At 33.5% G+C, this 26124-nt stretch overlaps 1 protein-coding gene across 2 annotated transcripts; it reads left to right on the top strand.

The window, feature by feature from the left end:
- Positions 1–2971: 2971 nt before the first annotated feature.
- On the top strand, positions 2972–26124 carry LOC106071835 (lysosome-associated membrane glycoprotein 2-like). 2 transcript variants are annotated; one of them, XM_013232018.2, is made up of 10 exons: positions 2972–3130; positions 8413–8495; positions 12576–12688; positions 14707–14890; positions 17741–17920; positions 18956–19146; positions 22105–22321; positions 22584–22690; positions 22833–22908; positions 23894–26124. In XM_013232018.2, exons 2-10 carry the CDS (start codon positions 8459–8461, stop codon positions 24037–24039), a joined length of 1251 nt encoding a protein of 416 aa, XP_013087472.2. In that variant the 5' UTR covers positions 2972–3130; positions 8413–8458; the 3' UTR covers positions 24040–26124. The 2 variants fall into 2 exon arrangements, with proteins under 2 accessions (XP_013087472.2, XP_013087471.2); XM_013232017.2 differs by having other exon boundaries at positions 14704–14890.

Here is a 26124-nt window from a genome sequence, read left to right as displayed (position 1 = left end):
ACCCACACTGGCAGTGGACTCTTAGTCCAGTAGTACAACACCCACACTGGCAGTGGACTCTTAGTCCAGTAGTACAACACCTACACTGGCAGTGGACTCTTAGTCCAGTAGTACAACACCTACACTGGCAGTGGACTCTTAGTCCAGTAGTACAACACCCACACTGGCAGTGGACTCTAAGTCCAGTAGTACAACACCTACACTGGCAGTGGACTCTTAGTCCAGTAGTACAGCACCCACACTGGCAGTGGACTCTTAGTCCAGTACTTAGTCCAGTAGTACAACACCTACACTGGCACTCTATAAGAAATAAACACAAATCTTAACGTCTACTGTAAGAATAGAAATAGAAAATAAACCTCATAGAAAATGTAATACAGATATAATAATAATACGAAGTAACTCGCCCTAAACAGGGGCTCACAAATATTGCAGAATAATAAGTCCTGGGAAAGGAAACAAAGAATTACGGACCAAACAAGCGGTCCGCTTCAGTTAGCGTGGGTGAACAGCCTGATGAACAAAAAATAAACGTCACCGGACTTTATGACTAGCGTACAAATCAGACAAAAAAATACAAGGCGCTCTCCCCACGAACAGTGTTTAAAGGTTGGGGAAAATATTAAAAAGAGTAGAGTGAAAGAAAAATACACTGTCCAATTTGCTCGTGACAGTAGCCCTCGACACACAAATCAGACTGGTGTGCTCCCTGGTCATGGTCACATTCTTATATGCTTGCGAATCTTGGAGACACCAGAAATAGAGAGCAATGGAATTGAGTTCCTATGTGTCAATACAGAGACCACATCATAAACGATGAGATTAGAGACAAGATTAGTACAGCGATTGAACCCCACGATGAACTCCTAACTACTGTCAAAGAACACAATCTAAAATTTAATGGCCATATCACAATGTCCTCAAGACTTGCAAAACAGGCTACTGACCAGGAAAAAGAAGAAGCGGCAGAGAAAGCGATGGGAAGACAACATAAAAGAATGGATTGACCTGCCATTTAAAGATACTTTATCCTAGGCAAAAGACAGAGAGGAATGGAGAAAGACGGTCAATAAATCTTGTGTGGTGCCCCAATGGTCTAACAAAGTAGGGAAGTGCTACTGTTCTTCTACCTCTTAACTTCTAGGTCTAGATAATTTTTCTATTAGTAGTAAGTATTTGAATATAGGATTATAGATCTATGATCATACCCCTGACATGTGTGAGGTCAATTTTTCAAAGCAACTAGATCTTTTTGTTTATGTATAGGCCCCTATATATAGGACTTCATCTACAACAACCTCGAGTTTATTCATACATTCATAGGAAACGGCAATAGGCTTAGGCCTATCTTTAACAATGTTGACTTTTATTCTATCTATCTATCTATCTATCTATCTATCTATCTATCTATCTATCTATCTATCTATCTATCTATCTATCTATCTATCTATCTATCTATCTATCTATCTATCTATCTATCTATCTATCTATCTATCTATCTATCTATCTATCTGTCTGTCTGTCTGTCTGTCTGTCTGTATATCTATCTATCTATCTATCTATCTATCTATCTATCTATCTATCTATCTATCTATCTATCTATCTATCTATCTATCTATCTATCTATCTATCTGTCTGTCTGTCTGTCTGTCTGTCTGTATATCTATCTATCTATCTATCTATCTATCTATCTATCTATCTATCTATCTATCTATCTATCTATCTATCTATCTGTCTGTATATCTATCTATCTATCTATCTATCTGTATATCTATCTATCTATCTATCTATCTATCTATCTATCTATCTATCTATCTGTATATCTATCTATCTATCTATCTATCTGTCTATCTATCTATCTATCAATCTATCTATCTGTCTGTCTATCTATCCAGATCTAGGCTGCTTGGAGCAATCAGGAATAAACATTAGGAGAAAACACGAGGAAGGAAATTGGAAGAAGGAAGAAATGCCAGAATTCGCCGGTAGCTTCATAATGAATGCCATGAGGAGGACTACTTGCTTGTTTATGTCTTTAGTCATATAGTTTAATTTTTCGAATGATCTGGCTAATACAATTTTAAAGATATCGTCATTTTTATTTTTTTTTACAAATATTTATGTCTGTGACACTGTGTATCGAAAAATGACGGGTAGGCCTACTTAAAAAAAAGCGTCTTAAAAAATACACAGATCTTGGGTAAAAGACACGTCAAAGAAATTACTGTAGTTTTACATTCCTTATCTCATGTCTTTTCTTTTTTATTTCCTGATCGCAGCTCTCCTTATTTTTGTGCAGAATTATTATTATTTTTGTATCAGTTACACTTAGATTCACAGCCGCTATTCGACGGAAATAATTATACAGATGTTTTTCCTTTCTAAAAATGGGCCTTTTTTTTTTTCTAGAGGCTTGGGTTTCAAAGTTATTTGTCTCTTACAAGCCAATACATAATATTCATTCCGTGCTGCACTAAACATTTCTTGGAAGAGCTGCAGCCAAGGAGTCAAAGAGCCGCATGCGACTCGAAACCGCATTTTGCGACCGCTACAATAGGCCCACTCGTCACGATAGGGGTCTCACCCAGATTAGGTATCTGCATTCCACGCTACAGATTATTAGATCTAAAGTTTTTTTTTAATAGATCAACCTAATAATGGGTCCCTTGAATGCATTTATTTAAAATTCATCATTTCGCGTGACACTCCATGGTCAACCCATCACTTTCTTAGCACGTGAGGCTGACATATGCCCGATTCTTATTTTACTTTTTTTTTTTTTTTGAATTATTTACACCATATTAAAATTAAGAAAATTCATTTATGTTTTCATTTTTTTTTAAATCTACCATACTCTAATACTATTACTTATCTAGATATAATTTGTATTTTACTTATTTGATTTAGATCTAGTCTAGATTTAAAGAAAATATTTGGTAAACCTTTGGATCTTGATCTAAAATAGATCTAGGTTTCGGCAAAAAAATATTGGTGTGTTTTTCGTAACCCGTTACTGTAGCACGTGACCTAGAATCTAGTCATATGACGGTGTTGTTGCTTTTTTTTCTGCGATTTCTGGATTGTTCACTTGAATTTAATCCTTTTTGTTGTCTAAATCTTAAACTGGAAGGTATGTTGATGATAGATCTGGATATAGATAAAGTAAAATAGTAGATTATAGAATATTAGATCAAGGCTTTTTTAGTATTTTATCTGACAATCACATGAAATTGGTGAATCAGTACTGTAGTCAGTGTAGTTACTAAGTTAGGTGTATAACTGTGACTGTGATATTAATTATACTTTTTATAGACAGTCATAAATTAAGTCCACTGTGACTGTTACTGACTTTACTAGATCTAGATGATAGATCTAGTCTACAAATTATTTGTAGTCATAGTGTCACTAGTGGAACTTGTCACTAGTGTTAAGTATATCTCTCTAAAACTAAAAGTGACACTATTGACACTATTAATTATCCAGGTGTATATTAATTATGGCTTTATGAGTAGATAGATCTAGATCTAGAACTAGAAGACTAGATTTAATCATGATTCATTATTTATATCCAATATAGACAATATAGTTTATATAATATACTTATATAGATCTAGTCTAGTTACGTAATAGATCTATAAAATAGATCTCTAGGCAAATCTAGGGACTATGTAAAGTCTTTTATATACTGTAAAGTACAGTTAACTATTTAGATTTTTAGATCTTATCATCTAGATATATCTAGAATAGAACTAGAAAAAATTAGTAGAATATACGGTATTAGTATTAGTATACAAGACTAGAAACGCTAAATCAGGTTTCTCTTATATTTTAAGAATATGCAGAAAAAAATGCAGATTACAAATATGTAATTTGATTTCCTCTGAGATAAATAGTTTTTAAAATATAAATTTTTAAGTTTTATTTCTTATTACCATATATTGTCATTGGAAATAGCCATTTTGGTTTTAAGGCTTAATACTAGACTATCTCCCTTGAATTACTTGCCAACATTTTTCTGTTGCTGTTTTGTCTTTCTTTCTAGCAGCTATTAGATCTAATATTAAAATTCATTTAAAATGATAGCATAAGAACAAAAAACAGTGTTTAAAAAAGTTATTGAAAAAATGAAGAAACAACTTCATCAATTTATTAACAACATTTTTTTTAGACCTTCATTTCAGTAAATACACTTAAAAATGCATATAAGTTGACAGCATAAGAACAAAAATCTCTTTAAAAAAAGTTTAATATAGATAAGGGATATAAATATGCTTAAAAACAACATGTTGGTCAGTAAATGTCTCTGGGCATCTAAACTATTACCGATTAATTTAATGATTGATAATTTTAAATTTAAATAATTTTAAATGCAGATTCCCCTGAGTATTTTATTCACATTTATTGCAGAGTAGATCTAGAATCTAGATCTATCAGCAGTAAAAGTAAGAGTAATGAGCAGTATGTTAACTATGTTACTAGATTATATTAATGTGCGAAGTTTAAGCGAATTAAGCCCACTGGTATCCATTTTCACCTCCGCAAACCGTAACCGTCTGACTTATGAAAAAACTGATGGTATCTATGAATTGCTCATCGAGGTCAAAGAGGGGGAAGTTGGGTGTTGCCAAGCATAATTCTTTCAATCACACACACCCACACCCCCCGGTTAGTAAGCTCAATCGGGCTAATGGAAGCTTTGAGCAGATCAAAGAAAATATATCTAAAACAAGGTTTAATCTTTAGTTTTCACTATGAAGTTGTTGTTTTTCTTACTCCAACTCAAGAACATCAGCCATTGCAACCTTTCCCACGCTCCACAACTTCATTCACATCTTGTAACTGACGTCACACTAAGGTCAATAGACACAACAGTGTTATGTGTAGCTGGCCGTGCTAGGAATGGAAAAAAAGCCTCAGTTGCACATATCACAGTGATAATTCAAAATTTAGGAATGATCAATTATATAGATTTGGCAGGGAAGAGCATACTTAATAATTATAATAATAATTTATTTTTTTAAAATTAAATAGCTATAAAAGTTTTAAAGTAAACAAATATATATATTTTATAATAATATCTGTTGCATATTATCTCTTGAGAGACGATCTTTTCCCTTTGTGACTTCTTGTGTGACTTAGAGGTCAATCCTTGGTACACAGCTGCGTCACAGGTTGGGCATCTGTAATCACCATGCGCCCTTCTTTTTATTACAAACTGTTAACCGGAACCCTTCCTTTATGCTGGCGCTCCATGTGGATCTATCCAGTACCACTTTTTCCCAGCTGTTAGTGTAGTTTTTGATGAGCTTTTGCATACTACCGTATACTGTAAAAGTGGGCGACCAGGGGCTCTCCTGCCTTCTATTAGATCGGCATACAGAATGTCTTGTGGAAGTCAATCTACTGGCATTTCTATGAACGTGGCCAAGCCAGCAAAGGCGTCTGCTGCTGGTAACACAGCTGATATCCTGGCACCCTGCTTTTATTTTAAAGATCCGCCTTAGGCATCGGAGGTGAAAGATATATTGGCTTTTTTTTTTCTGCCAAGAGTAGGTTGACCATGATTCACTTCCATGTAGAAAAGTGCTCTGATATTGTTAGTCAGCAAGGTATTGTCTCACGCTCTTTTCTGAAGCCGTGACATAGTGCCAACGGCATTGGCTATCCTGTTGTTGTTTTATCCAGTAGAACATTGTTGGATTTGATGGAGCCAAGATAGCTAAAATGTTCTGAACTAGTATTTTTGTCTTGCTTTGACTAATATTTAAGCCAAACTTCTGACAAGCAGCAGATAGTTTGTAAATCAGGCTCTGAAGCTGAGTAGTAGAGTCAGCCACAATTGCTGCATCATCAACATAGAGGAGTTCCCTGATAAGTACCTTCCTAGCTTTCTTTTTTTTTTTAATGGTTTGTAGGTTGAAAAAAAAAATGTGGGTTTCAGAAAGAGGGAGAAGAAAAAAAAAGCAGGCCATTTAATTCCATTTTAACAGATGTACACTAATTCACTGGCTACAAAGTATGGTAGGGATCCTAAAAATGTGTTCTGTTTATTGAAATAAAAAGAAAAAAAAAAGATAGGACATTCCGGCCATAACAAACAATACAAAGCCTTGGAACAAATCAATGGGCCTATCTGGTGTGTACAAAACAAAATGAAATCAATAGTTCTTTTGTGCATAACTTAAAAGGTTAACTAACGAAACCAAATTAATATATTTTCTTTTTTTTTTTTTTTTTTGTTACTAAAAAAAAAACAATAAAATATTAATAGTGTGCATGTATATTTTTGGGAAGGAATTTTAGGCTTGTGGTGGTAAGAACAAAGAGCAAAATAGAGCCTTTTAAATATTTGGATATTGGATTAAGAAGTCGAAGAAAAGTCAGAGATTTATTTAAGTATAAATTTTTGTTGTGCATGTGTGTCTAGGGAAAAATCAATGTGCATAGCTGATGTGCAATGCAAATACCACAGATTGATAAAGAGATTATATATCTTCATTTACCTTACAGATTCACATGAAATTTTGTAAACAAAGGTTCCTTTTTACCTCTTAGGTGCTTGCTAAGTTATGGTTTTGACAGATTCGCAGCCTAAACACAGTTTTGCACAAGTTTTCTTCCAAAGCTTTGTATTTTTTTTTTGGTATTTCTCCAAAATTCCGCAGTTTGTATATAAAGCATAAATACAGATAGCTTAAAAAATTCAGTATAAAAAGCAATTTCTCTAAATATCAACTTATTTTTAATTTGCTTTATACATCATGTTTGCTTCCTTTAAGATGGGATCTAACAAAAAAACAAAACTAATCCTAATAGCTTCAAAAATATAGTTCTAGAGTTTATAATATCTTTTTATTTTTCAAGAGCAAGGTATGATACTATTTTGCACTGACATTTCTCTATATTCAAAAGGGGTCAAATTTTATAAACTATTACAATTAATAAAACCATAATATTTCCTATTATTTAGTAAACACACTGTCATAAAAAAAAAAGAAGTTTAGGCATTTAATTGGAGACTTCAGAAAATACATTGAAACTGAAATGGGTTGGGGTGGGGGGTCAAATAAGAAAGTGGTACCTAGTTTTCACCGGCCATAACAAGTGCTTGTCTGTGTCATGGGGGGGGGGGGCATGGGTATTATAAAACAGGTAATTCCAAATCAACTCTATGTCAGAGAACATTATGATGCATTGGCTGAAAAAGAAAAAGAGTGGGGCTCTTTCATTTCATTGTATAAATATATATAAATATGTATAAATATATAATTCACAGGCTAAAAAGTGTGTTAGGGAGATTGTTCAAATATGGCTTGTTAATTAAAATTTAAAAAAAAGAGGGGATTTTCTGACTATAATAAACCATATAAAGCCTGTAACAAATCATCTGGCGTCTGGTGTAGCTGGTGTAATGCTAAAATATAGAAATATATATATACTTATGAGAGTTGGTCTAAAAGCTTAACTTTAGTTCAATGTGTTAAATGTTTGTCTAGAAACTATACCGTCACTGTTAGGCAGTGCTGAAAGTGTATTGAAAAAACATGAATGGAGGAATCACTGACGCATAACAACAAAAAAATCAATACCAACATTAAACACTCTATTTTTAAAGTTTTAAGGTATTTTTAACTAACAGTAAAAACACATAAAATTGTAGATATTGTGCTAAACAAAAAAGTTGTATGTTTTGTTCTCTAACAATACCAATGTTGGTAGTTTAAATTTCATAACTGCAAGTATCTTTACAACAAAATCTGTAAATATTTTATCATTATTTTTTATGTCAAATACAATTTAAAAGAAGAAGAAGAAAAAAAGGTTTACGTTACATTAAACACTACTGTTACTATCAATTATTTGCTAAATAGTTTTGAAACTATACTCTGCTTCAGATTTCAACATTTTGCTTAGTCTTTTGTGTATGAGATATTATGACTCTCTTTTTCTTATTCTACTAGGTAGCAATAATACATTAAACACAAAACTAAACTTAAAATACACAAAAACACAAAGATAAAGGCACATTTCTTATTCCATATTATATGCTAGGACTAATTCGTGCAAGTACACTCTTGTTGATATATCATGCTTATTCCTGCAATCCAAATTTGTAATATTCATTGCCATGTTTTGTTAAGGCATAGGAAGATGTATAGAAAGACATTTTATTGTTTTGTTTTCTAAAAATTGAAGTGTTTGAAAGTTTTTGTTTTAAAGCTAGTGGCATTCTAGCATGGCCTAAAACCATTCCTTAGTTTCATAATTTTCTAAGGGGTCATTTCAAGGTTTATCTGAAATAGCCTTGCTGTAATCCTCCAAACCTAGCAGGCTAAAAATAGAAGTAGGAACTAGAATGAAAAATTTTCCTAACAAATTATGTTCATATTATTTTTTAAATTTATTTTTCAGGTTGACTCAATAGTACGTGAGTAAGAAAGACAAGCCAGTACAGAAGATGAAGATTTTTATTCTGACATTTCTTATTGTAGCAGGTAAACTACATTGTCATGTGGTACTTTTGTTCTATATGTGCTACTTGTGGGTGTGTTATCGCCTTTTCATCTGTTCACTTAAATTTTATTTTATGAGATCATGTTTTATAATAAGTTTGGAGCACATTAAGATAATGACTGATAAAATGACTTTTATCTCTGTGAGATATGATTGTATAATTGGTTTGGGAAACAATGCCTGCTTATGAGAGTAAAGTCATGGTTGGTGATCGGTATGTTGATGAGGCTTAGAAGCTATCTGCTTCAGGCCAGTGGCCAAGGCATTAGTGCAGAGTGGTGAGGTCTATTTATAACCATCATGTGACTGGGTTTCTTCTCTTACTATTAAAATGTTTTAATGGCTCCAGCCATGTGACTCAATAAATTATATCACTACTTCATGTTGGCAGGCTGCCTTATCTTGCAGACTGCATAAATGTGTGTGTTTTGTCTGTGTGTAAAGTGTGTACAATGAGTAGAGGAAAGTCCTTGGTGGGAAGTGGGTGTAAAAGAATTTTCTCCAGAGTTGGTACTAATTTCTGCAATATAATTTCTCTTATTACTAATCAGCAATAAGAGTTAGAATGATTCTTCTTGGAATTAGAATAGGAACAACTTCCTGTTTGTTTGTTTTTTTTTTAAAGTATTTTTCTAATAAGTTATAATTTAACAACACTAGATAGCAATGAATAAACAAGGCTGTTTTATCTGTCTGTGGTGTGCCTCTGTTAAAGTGTACTTTTATATATCTATATTCTTTTGTCAAAGTTTGAAGGTGTGAAATCAATCTTCCCTGCCTCAATCCTCTTCCCCCCTTCTCAACTGATTTTAATTAATTTATTGTAAACAATTTTTTTTTTTTTTGTATCTGTTGACTGATTAAATGGCCTTGACCTGTTTAATTGGTACTTGTCACAACACACTTTCCTTCTTCTTGCAAATGGAGTGCCATCAAGGAAAGGGGGGGAGGAGTTAAAATTAGTTGACACTACAGGGGTGAACTAAGGTGTTGTTTTTTTTGGGATAGGGGTTGGGGGTCACTAATTACATACACAACGCATGTCCGTTTGCATTTGATTATAGCACAGCTGTAAGAAAAAAAAAAGCTGTTTTGTGTTAAAACAACTTAAAAATGGTGTTTAATTTCAGTATATATATATATACAAGTTCTTGTTTTATATAGAGAGGATCTATTTTTTTTTCAAACCTGTAGTGTAACTCCACCTTTTATGATGTAGAAAGAAGAAAATAAAGTTTTACTCTGAAAATTATTTTTTATGGCCATGAAAATTCATAAATAAAGTTTGTTTAATCAGCTTTTTTGTGTGCATAGCACTATGTATCATATTGATTGTTTTATCTTAAAGGAAAAATTATTCTTTTATAATTTTGGACATTGCACAAAATTATACCCTTTTTTTTTTTTTTAAGTAATAGATTTCACCTTTATCAATTCCTGTGTTTGTTAGCAAGGTCATTGTGGGGTCCAATCGCTGTACTAATCCTGTCTCTAATCTCTTTGTTTATGTGTAATTCCTAACAATGGAATTGAGATGCTACTGAAAGATCCTAGGCATTACATACAAAGAAGTAATAGATTTAGGTTTTATTAAATATTCCCAGAATCTGCATTTTTAAATAAGTGATTATTCAAGAAGTTTCACTTTCCAAATGAGTAGGAAGGGTAGGTCTTTTTTTTTTTTCTCTCCCCTGAGAGGGAAACCTGTAATTCGTCTTCATGTTAACATTCTTTTAGGAGATTCACCTTAAAAAATCAAATAGTTATACCTATTGGATACTACCTGTCATCTGTGTATAGACACTGGGGGGAGAGTTAAATGTGTAGCATCCTTTGATGTCAAAGGTTGTTTTTCATTTTTAATCTCTGGGATATCTTTTCACTGAGTCATGCAGGCTACTAAATATCTTGATAAGATGTTTATCTTCCTATTATCTGATAGTGAGTAGCGATACTTTTTTTTTTTTTTACCTATTGAAGAATACTTTTTCTATCAATGGAGGTGTTGCTGGCAAATAAAAGGCTTAGGCCTTATGGAGACTGGTCCACAAGGTTTTATCAGTATTATTAGCCTTTAATGTCCCTTGTCTAATCAGTCTGTGTTATAAACTGTTAATCTAGTCATTTCCATGTAACTGAATGGTATGCTGAATGCAGTGTTGACACTGCTGTGTTCTAGTGCTGACCATCATCCATCAACACACCTACACAGTTGATCTATCTCACTCTTCCCAGTCCACCATCACAGCTGGTACACCTGTCATATGGTTTCATCTGGTGTGTCTCCTGTGTTAATCATGATGACCTGCCTTTTTTTTTTTTTTGCTTTCCTTATTGTTGGCCTGTCAAATAAATGTTTAAGCACTTAGTTGTGGCTCTGAATAAAAAAGTAAATGAAATGATCCTGTTATGGGTAGACTAAGATTAGTAGCTAAGTGGATTGATGGTCTTGAAGGGAAAATTGTGGGGCTTACATTTATAGTTGAAAGTTTTGTTTCAAAAACAGTGGTAAGATGAAGTGATAAGGGGGATCCGCCTATTCTGTGAAGGTTAGTTTTAGCCATCCCTCAAGTGGGAGGAACATCCAATCATGTGCTCTGAATACTTATTTTTCTGGTGAATGTTGAGCATAGATTATACCTATGATTTAGTAACAGTGGTATTTAGCTATGCATCTTTTGCTCTAGTAACTGTGGAACTCTGACATCTAGTTGTTCTTGGATACATGCAAATATGTGGCACAAGAAAATTATTGAAGCTAAAATGGAAAATCTGGTTGTAGAGTAATGATGTCTATAAAACTTTGTATTGTTTGCAGTTCACCAAATGACTTGCATTGTATCTATGAGACCTTTAGAATACATTCATTGAGTTTAGAGGAAATAATATTGTAATCAACATGGTTAAGGAAACTATTTTTAAAGGACTGTGATTTGTGCACAGTGCTTTCTCTGTGATTATACTTCCTTGTCAGTTTTTATTTATTTATTTATTTTTTTAGATCACTTTTGTTTGCATTTCCTATCAGTATTTCCTGCATTATGTCAGTCCTATATAATTTAGTGTCAGATGATTTCAGTTTCATGTTCATAAGCATCCCCCAACCTTTTGAGAACAATGATCCCTTCTAGATCAAAGTTTCTGAATTCTACTAAAAGACAATATATAAAATATATGTTTTAATCAGAAACTACCAATGAGAAATGCCAGACTTTCATAACTATTATTATGTTCTCCACTGTATAGGACTCTGTAATGTGAAAGCTTGTTAGTTTGTGTTACTCTTGAGCTGAAAAGGTCGTGCACTTTATCTGCATTTACTAGGATCAATAAAACATAGTAAAACACAAAACACATTTTCAATCTCATTTCCCATGAATTCAGAGATGGCTGTGGAGTCCTGTCTTCACTTTGAAAAGCAGGCTGCACACAAGGCATGGAAAGGTTGGGGGGTCTTTTGCAGATTTGTCCCCTTCTCAGATTATTTTTTTTGTTCTTCTCTAAATACTGACATTCACTGCTTCACACCACAAAGAGCAATAAACTAGCATTTTCCCAGTCATGGATGTCTTTTTCACATTCTGAGAAAGGCTGCAGGTGTTTATTTTCTGAGTTTTCTCTCCTAGATGAACTGCTATCCCTAGCTAACGAGTTTCATCTACCCTGGTTTAGAGTTAGAGCGCCCTATACTCGCTTTTTTGCAATCATTTCCCTGGATTTCTGAGATGTTTTTAGTAAATATTCCAACCACTGGAATACTTCACCTCATCCTCCATGACTGCAAACCAGTAGGTCCGCGACTGTTTATTTGCTATTCACAGCTAACCCTTATATCTAAGGTCTTTCCCCTATCCGCCACCTGGGGACGCGCTTGGTAGAAGGTGGTAGCTCCCCCAAGCCTCACTAGCTGTACTTGCAAACTGATGGAAAGAGTGATAAATAGCAGGCTCACATGGATCCTTGAGTCAAATAACCTACTCACTGAAGCCCAGGCTGGCTTTAGAAAACCAGTTGTTTTTTTTGTTTTTTAATTAAATTTTGCTTTCTTTCTTTCTCTCAAGCTCAAGCTATACGTTTTCAAGTGAATGCACCAAAAACCAACTCCTCATGTCTTTTATTAGATATAAATGGAAGCTTAGAAGTAAAAGCAACAGATAATGTGAAGAACAAAACAGTAAGTATTCTGTTTTTGAGAGGAAGACATTAAAGTAGCCTGCTTTTTATATATTTAATTTATTTTCTAATGTGGATCTGAGGAGCTACAAAATCAAAGTGAGAATTTTAAAATATTTTTCACATCATTGAATATTGAGAATGTGTGTCTGCAGCTCCCAAAGCATTTGTGTATTTTGTATTGAGAGATGATCACATTGGACTAAATATGTAAGAAGAGTCAGAGGATCAAAGTAAAAACAACAGTTCCTTGTTTAATCCTAAAAAGACAGATTCATACATTTTTAAGTTACTTCTTTTTCTTCTTCTTCTAGCCAGCTTTTTGCTTCTGAGCTGTCAGCTCTTTTGCAGACTGTGCCAAGGAAAAATAGTGTGCTGTTTTAGGCTGGTTGTTTCCTCTGGCTTTTTTTTTTTAATATAATCCCTGCTTTTTAAGGAAGTTTTCAGTCTTGGCAATTTTCTCCAATACTGACATAAAAAGAACATCTGGGTCTAAAGACTGTAACCGGAATATCCATGGGACAAGGTGGGGTTGGCCCATTCTCCGCCATCCACAGAGCTCTCCAAATGAAACTATTCTGCATTAGAAAGCTTAAGGTGGACTGTGCCCTGGGTATGCCCTGTGGAATTGTCACATCCTTGGTCCAGGCCCCTTCACGCTATCACATTCACCAGATCCAGAATAAAACTTCATAATGGGTTTATATCCAGTAGTAGAGTGTAGTGAGACATAGACCTCCGCCTGGAGTAGTGCAATCCAGACCTCCGTCAAAAAGCACCTAGGGGGGGGGGGGGGGGAGGTCCACTATTATTTGCTTAGTGAAATGCAAGTGGAAAAGGCAGTGAGGTTATTTATTGCTCTTGGTCATTTCCAAGCCTCGATGATACCCACACGGGGGAGTATCGCCTAGATGGGTTGCGTTATTTAGGCTGACATGCCCCATCAACACGAAGCTAAACTGGTTTTGAGGCACCAGTGTTCCGCCTTTCATCCCTTCTCCTGTCAGTTTGTAAGAACAGGTTCTGCAGGATTTTTGGGAAAATCACACATGAAGGCCAGGAGCTGGATTTGACTGTCAGGGGCATTTAGAGACACAAGCCATGGGAGCATTTCTTGGAAAGTGGGAGCTTATCCCCACTTTCACTCCCGGCATTGACAGTCCTTTGGAACCCATTTTTAAGTTACAATAGTCTCAATAATATATTCCAAATTACTCTGTTGATTGTTGAATCTCTTAACCTGTTTTCAGGTGTCATGGTAAATGTTTGTTATGTAAGTGGTGTGGTGGTCAATTGGTTAGCCAAAAGTTATTATTACAATACCTCTATTCAAGTCACTCCTCATGAATTCAGATCTTGTAAACGGCTCTAACGATTGTCCTAGAAATTAGACATTTGATGTATATTGTTGGGAAAAGCTTGTTGGCCACACTGGGAAAACTATAGTCTGATTGTAATAATTTTTCTAAGTATTAAAAGAAATCAATTAAAATTTTGGCTATGGAACTAAGAAATATTTATCTTCAACAGAATATATTTCCACATTGTAAGCCCTATTCATTCAAGAGTTTGATAAATTAATGTTCAGAAACATTTAGAACAGTCTTCTAAATCTTGATCTAAGCTTAACAAGGATTTTTCTCGGGTGGGGGGTAAAAATGTTCCTTTGGGTTTTTTTTATCTAACATTCATTAGTTATTAAGAGCAGAATATTTGCTCTATAAGTTGTATAAAAGAGACATTTACTTTTTTGTTTAAAAAAGCGTTATGTTTTTCTTTTTTAAGTCACTAGATATTTTTCAGTAGGAAATAGGAATCCTTTACAGAAGTTCATCTTGCTTTGAAAAGCAACATGGCTCAATTTGCATTGTTGTTTAAATGTTAATACTGTTATTGAATAGCAAACCATTTGCCACATGTTAACTTTACAGCTGTACCAATGGAAACCAAATCTTTTTCATATGCTTTATACACTTGCTTAACAGTTTTTTTTTTTTTTGCTCTTTTTTAATTCAGCAGAGCAAAACTGTAGACTTTGCCAATGCAACATTGGATGAAGTCAACTCAACTTGTGAGGTAATTAAGCTTACTTTTAATAAGCTTGTGGAAGTTTGGTTCCAATTCAACAACATTAGCAACAGTGAATGGATAGTCACGCCTGGTGTGCAATTCAATGCCAAAAGCTTTTTGGATCTTGAAAATGGTGTGTACATTTTCTACTTATCTCTGCAAAAATATGTCTGCCATTTGTGGGGCTAACACAAAATGTATTTCCTCTGACATATTATTTTATGAGAACTTAATATTTGATTTTTTGTAGCATTTGAAGTTATCTAAGCACTCTTGGCTATAGGATTGGAGACAACTCAGTGTTCCTTAACCCGTTTAAATAGTTAAAAACTATTTCTAAATAAGTTTCTTACTGATAATAAACTTGATAGATTGAGTAGTTAGAGTAGTTTATGCTATTCTGACACCTATAGACCCAAATTGGAAAGTTTGACTTTGACAGTGCATTATTTTACAATGGTTCGACATAGAAAAGAAAATGAAGTATCGAAATCTTCTTTAGTTTAAGGAGAATAAGGATGACTACTTATATTTGTACCCCTAACCTATATTTGTTATTATATTTAAGGTCAAAGAGGCAGCGTGTTTTCATTTAATTCTGACAAATTTGACCCACATTATTTGATTCCAGACACAATATTTTATTTCGGACAGTCTCTATATTTAGGCATCAATAAACTCAGATTTTAATTCTATATTAACATTAACTAAATTTTAAGATCCCCAGGCATAGCCCCTCACATTAAATCATTAAGATGTTTTCAAATTATGCATAAATACGAACAAAAAAAATAAAAATATGAACACACTTATTCTACCTAAATTAGGTCACTGGGACACTGACTGCTATACCGACTTTTAGACTTATTTTATGTTTGCATGATTAGATGTGTGTGGAATGTTTGTGTTTTTTGTTTATTAATTTAATAAATTTCTAATACAGATGATCTCTTGTAGTATAGTATAGGTTAGGATGGCCATTCTTGCCTAAATAGCTGAATCCTCTATATTCTCTCTATAAATCTAGATCTATCTAGTAGGTCTAGATCTAAGCATTTAACTTCATTCAATGTACCAAGCTTACTCCAAACATTTGGCCATTTATTCTCTATTTAAAAAAAACAACAACAAACGAACTAATATAATGAAAGATCACTAGACCACCAGCGGCGTAACATACGCCGATATTTTGCAGGGCCGGCCTTAGGCCACTGCAACCTATACGACCGCAGTGGGCCCCGCACTTTCATAGGATTCGCTCTAATTCAAGGTGTATAAATTACTAAATTAAATCATTTTATAACTTCAAACAGATTTCCCGCACCCTCCTGTCGATTTACCAGGAGCTCCTGGAAATCTCCAGAAATCACAAAATATACGAAAAGTCCTTAAAATATATGGAAATGTATACAAAAATTGTCATTTTGGGGTATTATTCAATATGTAAAATGCAAATCTTACTTGCGGCATTATGCATCAGCCATAATTGTGTAATCTGGTGAAAGAAGCTTCTCGCGCCTCAAAGTAATGAAGAATTACTTGAGGTCAAGAATTCTCAAAGATATATTGAAACATTTGGTAATTCTTGCTATTAAGCGTAATCTATGTAGGAAACAGAATTATTATGATATACTGTATGACTTTGCTACACGCAAGGCTTGCAAAGTAATTCTGTACGTAGTATTTTCTAATACAAACTCTTAAATTTCACTTATTATCTGCTTCCCTTCCCAAACTTGGCCCCACGAAATCCGTTTCGCATAGGGCCCCACAATGGTTAAGTCCGGCCCTGCTATTTACACACACATATATATACATAAATACATAGTAGATTACTTAGATTAGTTCCTAGTCCAAACCACCCGCAGGACAAAGGGGAATGGGTGCATGCAGGGTTTGATAAATTCAAACGACAGTCAAGCGCGCAGCCATTCATCCGTAGTGTTAATACTACTCTTGTTTTCTCGTGGACTATCCACAGAAATAAGAGAGGGATCTTTCCTTTACTTCTTCTCGTTTAAACTGTTGAGGGAAGAAAGTTATATATATATAGATTAACATTAATGTCCAAAACTGGCTGTCTGAAATTTTGGTAAGAAAATAGTAATTTTTTTTTTTTATGGAATCAAACAACTTGGCTTATGAATCAAATAAATCAGCTCCAAAAATAGAATAAATATTGCCGGGCTCATTAATATAGACTTAGCCAATCAAAAAATATAGTCTTAACCCTAGGAAGAGATAAAGTCATCATGGTAAATGGAAAAAACAAATTTGAAATTCGTTTTTCTTACATAAAAAGACAGCTAAATGGAAGGAAATTGTGTCAGAATCTTTGGAAAATGGACAAGCACATTATACAGTGCGCTAGTTTTATAATAAATATTAAAATAATTATTTAATGACCACCAAAACAGCGAATGTCAGAATTCATGTAATGTCCGAACTAAATATACTACTCTAGTACTGAAGTAAAAATATTTTTAAAAAAAAAAAAAAGGGACCTTATTGACTTCATAAAAGTGAAACTGTCTCATGCATGCTTTTCTAAAACAGTTTTATTTTTTGTGATATATGCTTGGTTTATTCTTCAAGCCAGCTTTATGCTGCTGAGCTGTGAGCTCTTTTGCAAACTGTGCCAAGGAAAAATAGTGTGCTTTTCTTTTCAGTTTTTCAGCACTGCCATACAGAGTGTTGGTTATGTTGGGCTGTAGTGGCAGTAGGGTCTGCCTAAGGTGGATTAGGAAGGGGCATTCAAAGAGGATATGGTTTTATAAGGGTGGGCGCTGTGTCTACAAAGGGGTATGTGTGTGGTATTTATTTTGTTTAGATGGTACTGTCCCAGCATTCAAAACTACTTTTCCATTTCTGTTTTTTTGAATTTTATTGCACCCTTAGCTTTATAATGTTTGTCATGCTTTTGCATTGAATTTGACTAGATTTTGTTAACATTATCTTTTTTAATTCCTTTTTTTTCAACTAGATACTGTTAGTGCATTTGCTGCTCCACTGCCTGCCTTCCAGCAGAATAACTCCTATTATTGCAAAGCTATTGTATCATACAATTTCACTTCTAAAGAAAAGTTCAACTCCACATATGAAATTGTGGCCCAGCTATCTGGTTTTCAGATACAGTCTTATAAGAATGATTCATTTGAACCTGGTAGGTCTTTTTTATATTGACTTTATTGAGAGTTGAAATAGTTGACAGAAAAACATTAATTCCACAAGAATGCAAACTAAGATTTTATTTGTTTAGTACATTTGCACATCCAAGTATATTTCTATTTACATAGTTCTAATAAAAATACATTGTATTTGTATATCGATCAAGGCCTGTAGTGATATTCTTTATTCTATATTCTTTAATTTGAATACTTTCTGCCTGTACGTGTGGTGTACTCAGCCGCTTGTATTTACTTATCTTAAACTATCTAGAATTTGGATCTTAGTCTTAAATCTAATTATTGACTAGAAGAATTAGGCATAGAGATCCACTTCTTGCAAACGACTGCCATGTCTGCTAGCAAGGAAGTAAAGAAGTGTGTCACACAAGGAAACCTTACATTAAACTTAAGTTAATAGGCTCAATATTTTGTATTGTACATTTTCTCCCTCTAAAGCATTTCTCCTCATCTTGTTGCTGTGCTTAAGAACTCAGCAGAGATTCCTATGCTTTCTCACATTTTCTTAGTTAAGCATTTTTTTGAACCCAGAGTTAATTTCCTTTTCATTCATGAAAGTTGAATGAAATGTGAAGCAGAAGTGTAGCTCATATTTTCTAAGCATTTCAAAATCTCAAGCTTGTTTTGATTTTAAAACACAACTTAAGCATTAATTTATTATTCAGACCAGATATAAAAAGCTTGATGCCAAGTGCAAAAGTTGTCAAACCTTTCTCGTCTAAATGTACACACAATAAAGCTATTTAAAAGGAAGATAAAAAATTATCATACCAAATATTATCAATGGACGTCACAAAATTTAGTCTGTTATTCAGAACTTGCTATTGTATCTATGGTTTATTAAAGATTTATTTTACTCCTCCTTTGACCAATTGTTACCAAATATCATTTTCATCCTTTCTGCAGTTGTCTCATTTATAAACTTTTTAAAAATATATTTTAGTAAATTGTTTGTTTAATGTTATGTTTTGTAATTTATGTCCTAACAATCATTGTTTTACGCTTTCTAATAGCTTATGAATGTGACCAGGATAAGACTAGCACAACATCAACAGCCTTAACTAGTACTCCAACTCCTGCCACCACAACTGCTCCTTCCTATAAAGATGATCTGTCCTGCTGGGACAGCAAAACTAATACAACCAAATTTCGCCTGGAAGCTACGTTCGCGCTAACCATCAACTATGAGGCTAAGGATGGTAATGTAAGTTGATTGTCTTCTATCCCAGGCTAATACAAAGAGAATTAGATGAATTACAGAAATGGGAATCAAATTAGAGCATATCTTTCCACCCAGAAAAAATGTCAGTTGTTAAGAGTAACAAAAAAACTAAAACAAATTAATTCCACTTATCTTATTCATGGCAAACCAGTAACACAGACTAAAAAACGCAAAATACTTAGGTGTTATAATAAATAAAAAACTGTCATGGAATCCACATATTGATGAAACTATAAAAAAAATCAAACAAAGCATTAGGGTTTATTAAAAGAAATTTCTATAAATCAAATAAGAACATAAAGCTAAAATGTTATTTAACCTTGGTTAGGCCAATAAGTCTGTCTGTCTGTCCTTCTATACGGTTCAGAAACTTGGAGAGTCACTAAAACAAATATGGAAAAGCTCCAGACTTTTGTTAACAGATGCCTACGCCGGATATTAGGAATTAGGTGGCCAGAAAAGATAACTACTATCGATTTGTGGGAGAGAACTAGACAAAAGCCCATAGCCCAAGACATCACAAAACGAAAATGGAGCTGGATAGGACACACCCTGCGAAAACCAGCTACCAATGTTGCAAGGCAGGCACTTGACTGGAACCCACAAGGAAAGAGGAAAGTGGGCAGACCCAAGCAAACCTGGAAGAGGTCAGTCATCAGTGAAGCTGAGGGTACTGGAATGACATTGGAGCAGATGAAGAAAGCTGCTCAGAACCAAGCTCGGTGGAAAGGTGTGGTTGCGGCCCTATGCTCCCCTGGGAGTGCACAGGATTAAGTCAAGTAAGTCAGGCCAATAATAGAATATGCATCCTTCGTTTGAGACCCCTCAACTCAAGAAAACATTAAGAAACTGGAACATACACAAAATAGAGCAGTGAGATTCATAACAAATGAATATTCACATTTGACTAGAGAAACACCCTTAGTAAAATCACTAAATTTAGAAAGCCTTCAGGACAAAAGACTCAAAAGTAAAGTAGCAATTATACATAAAACACTGAACCATAATCTTCAAATACAAAAACAAAATTTAATAAAATACTCTGAAAACACAAAGATAAAGGCACATTCCTCGTCCCATATGCTAGGACAAATTTGTACAAATACTCCTTCTTCCCTAGTGCTATTAGAGCATGGAATGGGTTGCCTGAGCTAGCCAGGAAAACCAGTGACTTGGCAGAATTTAAGTCATTGGTTAATTTGCATGACTAAATGCATGATGCGTAGGATGTAATCATCTTCTTTTTTGAAGTAACGTCTGTATTATATAAGATAAGATAATTAATTGCACAAATTGCTATTCCATACCTGAGAACATATCAATAGAATAATATTTAAGCTCCCCTACATTTAATGTATCAGTTTTGTTTAAGAATGAGACCTTTTCAAATCCTTATTTTGCAGTAGGCACCTCCACGCTGTGTCTTGTGTGGATATTTCCAAATGGAGGTAACAATCAAATAGAGAAATAACACAGACAAAAGTTCAAACAATACAAAGGTGCTCAATGCTGAAGAACAATATTGATTAACAAGTTTAATAATAATGAAGGGAACCATAGAATGTCATCAAGTTAAATCTCTACTCCATAAAACCTGCCTTTCTCTAAGGCTGTCAAAAGTAGTAGTATTAGTTTACTTTTTGCTATTCTTTTTACTATTCGCATCATTGTCTCTAAGTCAAAAACCATGTCCCATTTTATGAAACAATTAACTTTTCGCGCCATATTCCTAATCATGTCATAACAGCATCTAGTATTCTCCACTGATTTGTTTAATGTTATCCCCATGCTTAAACCATTTTTTTTTGGTCCCATTTGTCGTGCACATTGCGGTTTGGGTGATAATGGGCTGTCCTTGCCTCTTGGTGTATCTGTATTTCCTGTTGAGATCCACCCTGAAATGTTTTTGCCAGCCCATCTAGTTTGTTCAAGTTTTAGAAAATGAAAGAAATGTTTTAAAAAGGAAAAAAATAAATTAGATTTGGAAAAGATAACTGCAATGGTCATTTGTAGTCAATAATTAAATCATGTATTTTTTTATGTATTGGAAGTTCAAGATAAGTAATTCTGTGCTTGGAATGTTTAATCAGTTGATTTCATGGCTTCTTTTCTATGACAAGTTGGTATAGGGAATTAAATTCAAGAAATCTAAAAAGAAATTCAGATTGTTTTAAAGTTATTTTCATCCTTATCTCCCGTGGAACAATCAGAGAGAAACACTCCCTTCTACAACTAAGACTCCATACATATATTTCTTTGGCACATCAGTTTAAAAAACATTGTTTTTTTTTTTGTTTTTTTGTAATAGAACACATTAAGAGGAAACTCTTCCGATAAAATCAACTTTTTTAATTGTGTCCAAATTAGTGATAGTTGAGCTACTCAGACAAGTCAGGTTGCCCATCAAAGTCTATGACAATCACATCCTGAGAGCTAAGAGCTTAGCATTGCATTTTGTGCCCAGAATGTTTGACTGCATGTTTGACCCCTTTTTGAAGAAATTATAACATGGAAATTGAGTTTCTTTAAAAGTGTGTTTCAGAAATATTTGAGATTGAGCAGACATCAAGGCTAGGTCCTAGGGTTAGATTCATGTTATTCAAGATTGTAAATATATCAGCTAATTAGGTAACATTAAGTATGATAGCGTTTATCAGATGAATTTGTCACATTTTTCCAGCAAAGACAAGGCAAACGTTCAATTTTAAAAGCAACTTTCTCCCTGACTTCTTTGTGGCGAAAGTAGAACATAATGGTCAGTTCCAAGCTCATAGCAAATTAAAAAACAAAACCAAAAAAATCTTTAAAAAATGTTCACTTCCTATTTAATCCTTATACATCTCCCCAAGAAGTCGGCCTCATAGGTCAGAACTCAAGGTCAAGAAGCATACAGCCTTATTATTCCCAACATAATTGGAATGTTTCAACTTTTTTTCACAGAAAACCAAGGCAGCCACTGCTAACATAGATGTCCCTTCCAATGTCACAGCTAATGTCTCCTGTAGTGAAGACAGAGAAGAGTCCTTGAAAATTTTGTTCTTACCTGGCTGGGACCTTGAGTACATATTCCAGCGCACCAAAGATAATAATACTTACTTTGTGTCCAACATCATTCTGACCTACTCTACCAGTGCTTTCAAGGATGCAGCTGTGAATGGTGAGTACTCTGTGACAATGTTTTGACTGCAGTTGAAAGAGAGCTCAATTGATAAAAATCTTAAACTTTTATTAGATCCAGCGCTTGAAAGATAGTTAGAAAAATTAGCTCAGGCATAGTGCACTCGTTTAGGGACTAAGGGTTGGTATTGTTAATGGGTCACCTAAATCTTGAGGCATTGGTACGGTAAAATAAAAAAAATTAAGGCTGTGAATTTTAAATTATTAACCCTAATAGTTTCATGTCTTTTTAATCCTCACAGAGACTCTACAAGTTAATTATACTTCTGCAAAGAGTAACTACTTGCAAGCAGAGAAACAAAGCTACTACTACAGTTGCAAATCTAATACTTCTGTTTCTCTTGGCCAGGTTGGTCATTTTATTTCTATTCTAGTTTCACCTTTAGAGAAACATGCTTAAAACTACATGTGTATTTTGTATTTGTATTAGCTTTGAAATAATTTCTTTTAAGTGTATTTGTAAGCAGACTTTTTTCTTATGTCCTCTTCAGAATGTTACCTTGTACACATCAAATCTAAGATACCAAGCCTTCAACGAGAAGGGAAACATCACATTTAGTGGTGATGGTGAGTTCAGTCTTTCATAACATAATTTTGATTTGTTTGATTAGTGAACACATTAATTCTCTCACATAACAGGGCTCATTAGTTCCAAGGGCAAAGTAAATTGTGAATTTTCATAGTGAAGTCAATCACAATAATTTTCTCTTTGTTTACATTTTGATTCTTAAGATCCGGTTGACTTTCTTTAAGCAATAAAATACAGTAAGAGAGATATGGAGAAGTTGGGGTAATATAATGGAACTAAAGAAAAATGTACGAAAAATGAAAAGAGGAAGATTAGAAGAGATTTTAAAGAAAAAAAAATAGACAAAATAAACTATGTCAAGGACACTATTGAAAGATCATTGTTACAACCAAATGATACAAAATTACTCCAGGCTACAAGTGTAAGATTAGATTCTGCAGTGCTAATATTAATTTTTGTTTTTTAGGTAGCTTATCACTACTTCCATATTTTGTGCACAAGACTTTTATGAAAATCCCTCATAACATTGTGTTGAAAAGAAAAATCATAATTAATTTTTTAAAAATTATGACACTCCATTTTACATAAAGAAAAATGACAGTTTCAAAAGAAAGTAAAACTTTTTAATGTTTGATGTTTATTCTAATTCATCTTTCATTAAATAAAAAATATGTAGGCCTATAATAAAAAATCTAATAAAAACTTCTTTTTTTTTTTTTGAGTCACATTATAAGAGTAAAAGTAGAAAGCAGAGTTCCCCTTTCAGACCTTATGGTGTATAGATTATAAGAAGTGTTAAAAAAAGAAAAAAAAAAATTAAGCAGTGAATATAGTAGTTTCAAAACAGCAATTTTTTTTTTTGAGGGAAAAAGGGGGGGGGGGGAGGAGAATGGTTTTTGGAAGAAACATTTGTCCCCCAAAAAGGCTAATTAGTAAAATTAGTGGTAGTACTACTATTTTTTTAAACCCCTTTTACATTTGAAGATTTCAATAATTAACATAAATTCTTGTTTCATCTTGTAGCCACTGAGTGCTCTGAGGATGAAGAAACCAACAGTGTAGTGCCAATAGCTGTTGGTGCTGCTTTGGCTGGACTTGTTGTCATTGTATTGATTGCCTACTTAATTGGACGTAGGAGATCTCGCAAATCTGGATACGAGTCCGTTTAATTGATCCTTTTTTTTTAAACATAAATATTTCGACAAAAACAAAATGGGTAAAGATATTTTTTTGTTTGGTTTCTACCAGCAAATGGACAAAAAAAAAAGTTATGGATCAATAAATTTTTTTAGTTTTTGTTTTTTCTAAAAAAAATGTAAATTTTGAATATGTTTCAGTAGTTTCATTGTTTAAAACAAAATGTATTAATAGACTTCACACATTTTCTCTACAATTTCAGCTAAGATTTTTATTATTTTGTCCTAAACCTACTAAAGCCATGATTAGTGAGGGTGTTGACTTAGCATTTGAGAATTTTCTCACCACCTTGTGACTGGCTAGAAATTATCTGTTGTTGTTTATGTCTGTGCTTGTTTTAATGAACAAAGGACAAGGTAAGGACAACAACCTACTCAAATCTGTAGTGGGAATACACCTTTTCAAAAATGTTTTGTAATTCTCATTGTATGACTGTGGAGTGAGACTTTTTTTTTCCTTTTTCTTGTATCATGTGCAACAATTTTGAAGATTTTACTGTTAAATTTTGAAAGTGAGAGAGAGTGACTTTTAACTGTTCAGTGTAGGTTTTCCTCATAATTTTTGTAGATATTCACAAAATATGTGTTTGCCCCTTTGTCTTTATATTCCATGTGGCTAGACAGAAAAGTAGTTTGTCTATCAACCTTTACTTAATGTTTTGTAATGAAGGTGTGCCTTGGCATCCTCACGTGTTTGAAGTCAAAGGGTTACATTCAATAGCATTTTGTTTTGACAGGCGGATGTTATATATATATGATTGTTACAATGAGTAACACATTACAGCTTTTATGTTTTGAAACTAACAAAAAAAAATATGATTTGATCAAACACAAACATGTCCTTTATATTTAAATGGAAAAATTCAATTTGAAATGTTTCTTTTAAAAAAAACAACTTTTCTTTAGATCTATCCCAAGAGATACATTTTTCATTTCACTATGACATCCTTTCAAAGTTGAAATTACTTGATTTATTCCTTTTGAAAATTTAGTTCAACAAGTGTTTTAATATTATTTATATTTATTACTGAAATTTTTATTTATCACTTACAATATTGATACTTCCATTATGAAGTCTTTGATGTTTGTAAACTATTGCATGAAGCCTGACAAGCAACCCAAGCTGACAAACGTTATGTTAACTGCCTCAGTATGCCATCCATTTTGTATGTTGAAATGTAATTAGTATTAAACTGTTTGATGCGAAATGTTTGTGTGAGCATGCTAATGATGTTCCTGTTATTCATGGGATTCAATGCAAAAATTTAAGTGCTTTTTTTTTTTCCCCTTCCTCACATTTTCTTTCATTCATCTTGTCTTTTTATCAAATGTGTTTTTTTCAAACTCTTAGAAGAATTGACTTGTTAATGTTAACATAATTAAAATATCAACTTGTGAATAATGATTGTAATTTTCTTTCTTTTTAAGTTTTCAACCATTTTTTTTTTTTAATGAATTGTATTCAGGAATGTTCATTGGTTGAAACTGATCAAACCAATACTAGTCAAACCCAATTAGATTGATGAACAGCAGCCCAGAGTGGTTTTTTTTCTAACTAACTTTGATTTTAAAGCTGTTCTGTATAGGTCTTAGTCTTTAGGTATCTCTCCCTCCCCCCCCCCCCCCATTATGGTGTAAACGTCAAACCCATACCAGTAGTTAATTCTTAGCTGTAAGTTACATATGGGTATCAATTTTGACTAGGATTGTAAACATTCCTTATAATGGAGATAATACACATTTTTTTGTATGAATATACAAAAAAAAAGTTGCGTATATAAAGTACATAATAAACTTTAAAAAAGTGACTTTTCCTGCTTCAGTGTATAGATGCTATAACAACATGCACAAAAGCTGCCATGATCTATTCACTTGTTCTTGTGATAAAGTAGCTAGACTTTTTTGTATTTAGTTATAGCCAAACTTGAATTCTGTTCTGCTTTTGTTTCGTTCAAATAATTACACTCATACTAATGATTGCTTTTTGTTTTGTGCTATAACAAAGTTAAATCTTCTTGTTAGACTTGAGTTCAATAAATATTGTTCATTTTAAAAGTT

Source organism: Biomphalaria glabrata, chromosome 15 (assembly GCF_947242115.1).
Source record: "Biomphalaria glabrata chromosome 15, xgBioGlab47.1, whole genome shotgun sequence".
Taxonomy (NCBI): domain Eukaryota; kingdom Metazoa; phylum Mollusca; class Gastropoda; family Planorbidae; genus Biomphalaria; species Biomphalaria glabrata.
The sequence above is the reverse complement of the archived record's forward strand: the minus strand, read 5'-3'. Positions and strand labels throughout refer to the sequence as shown.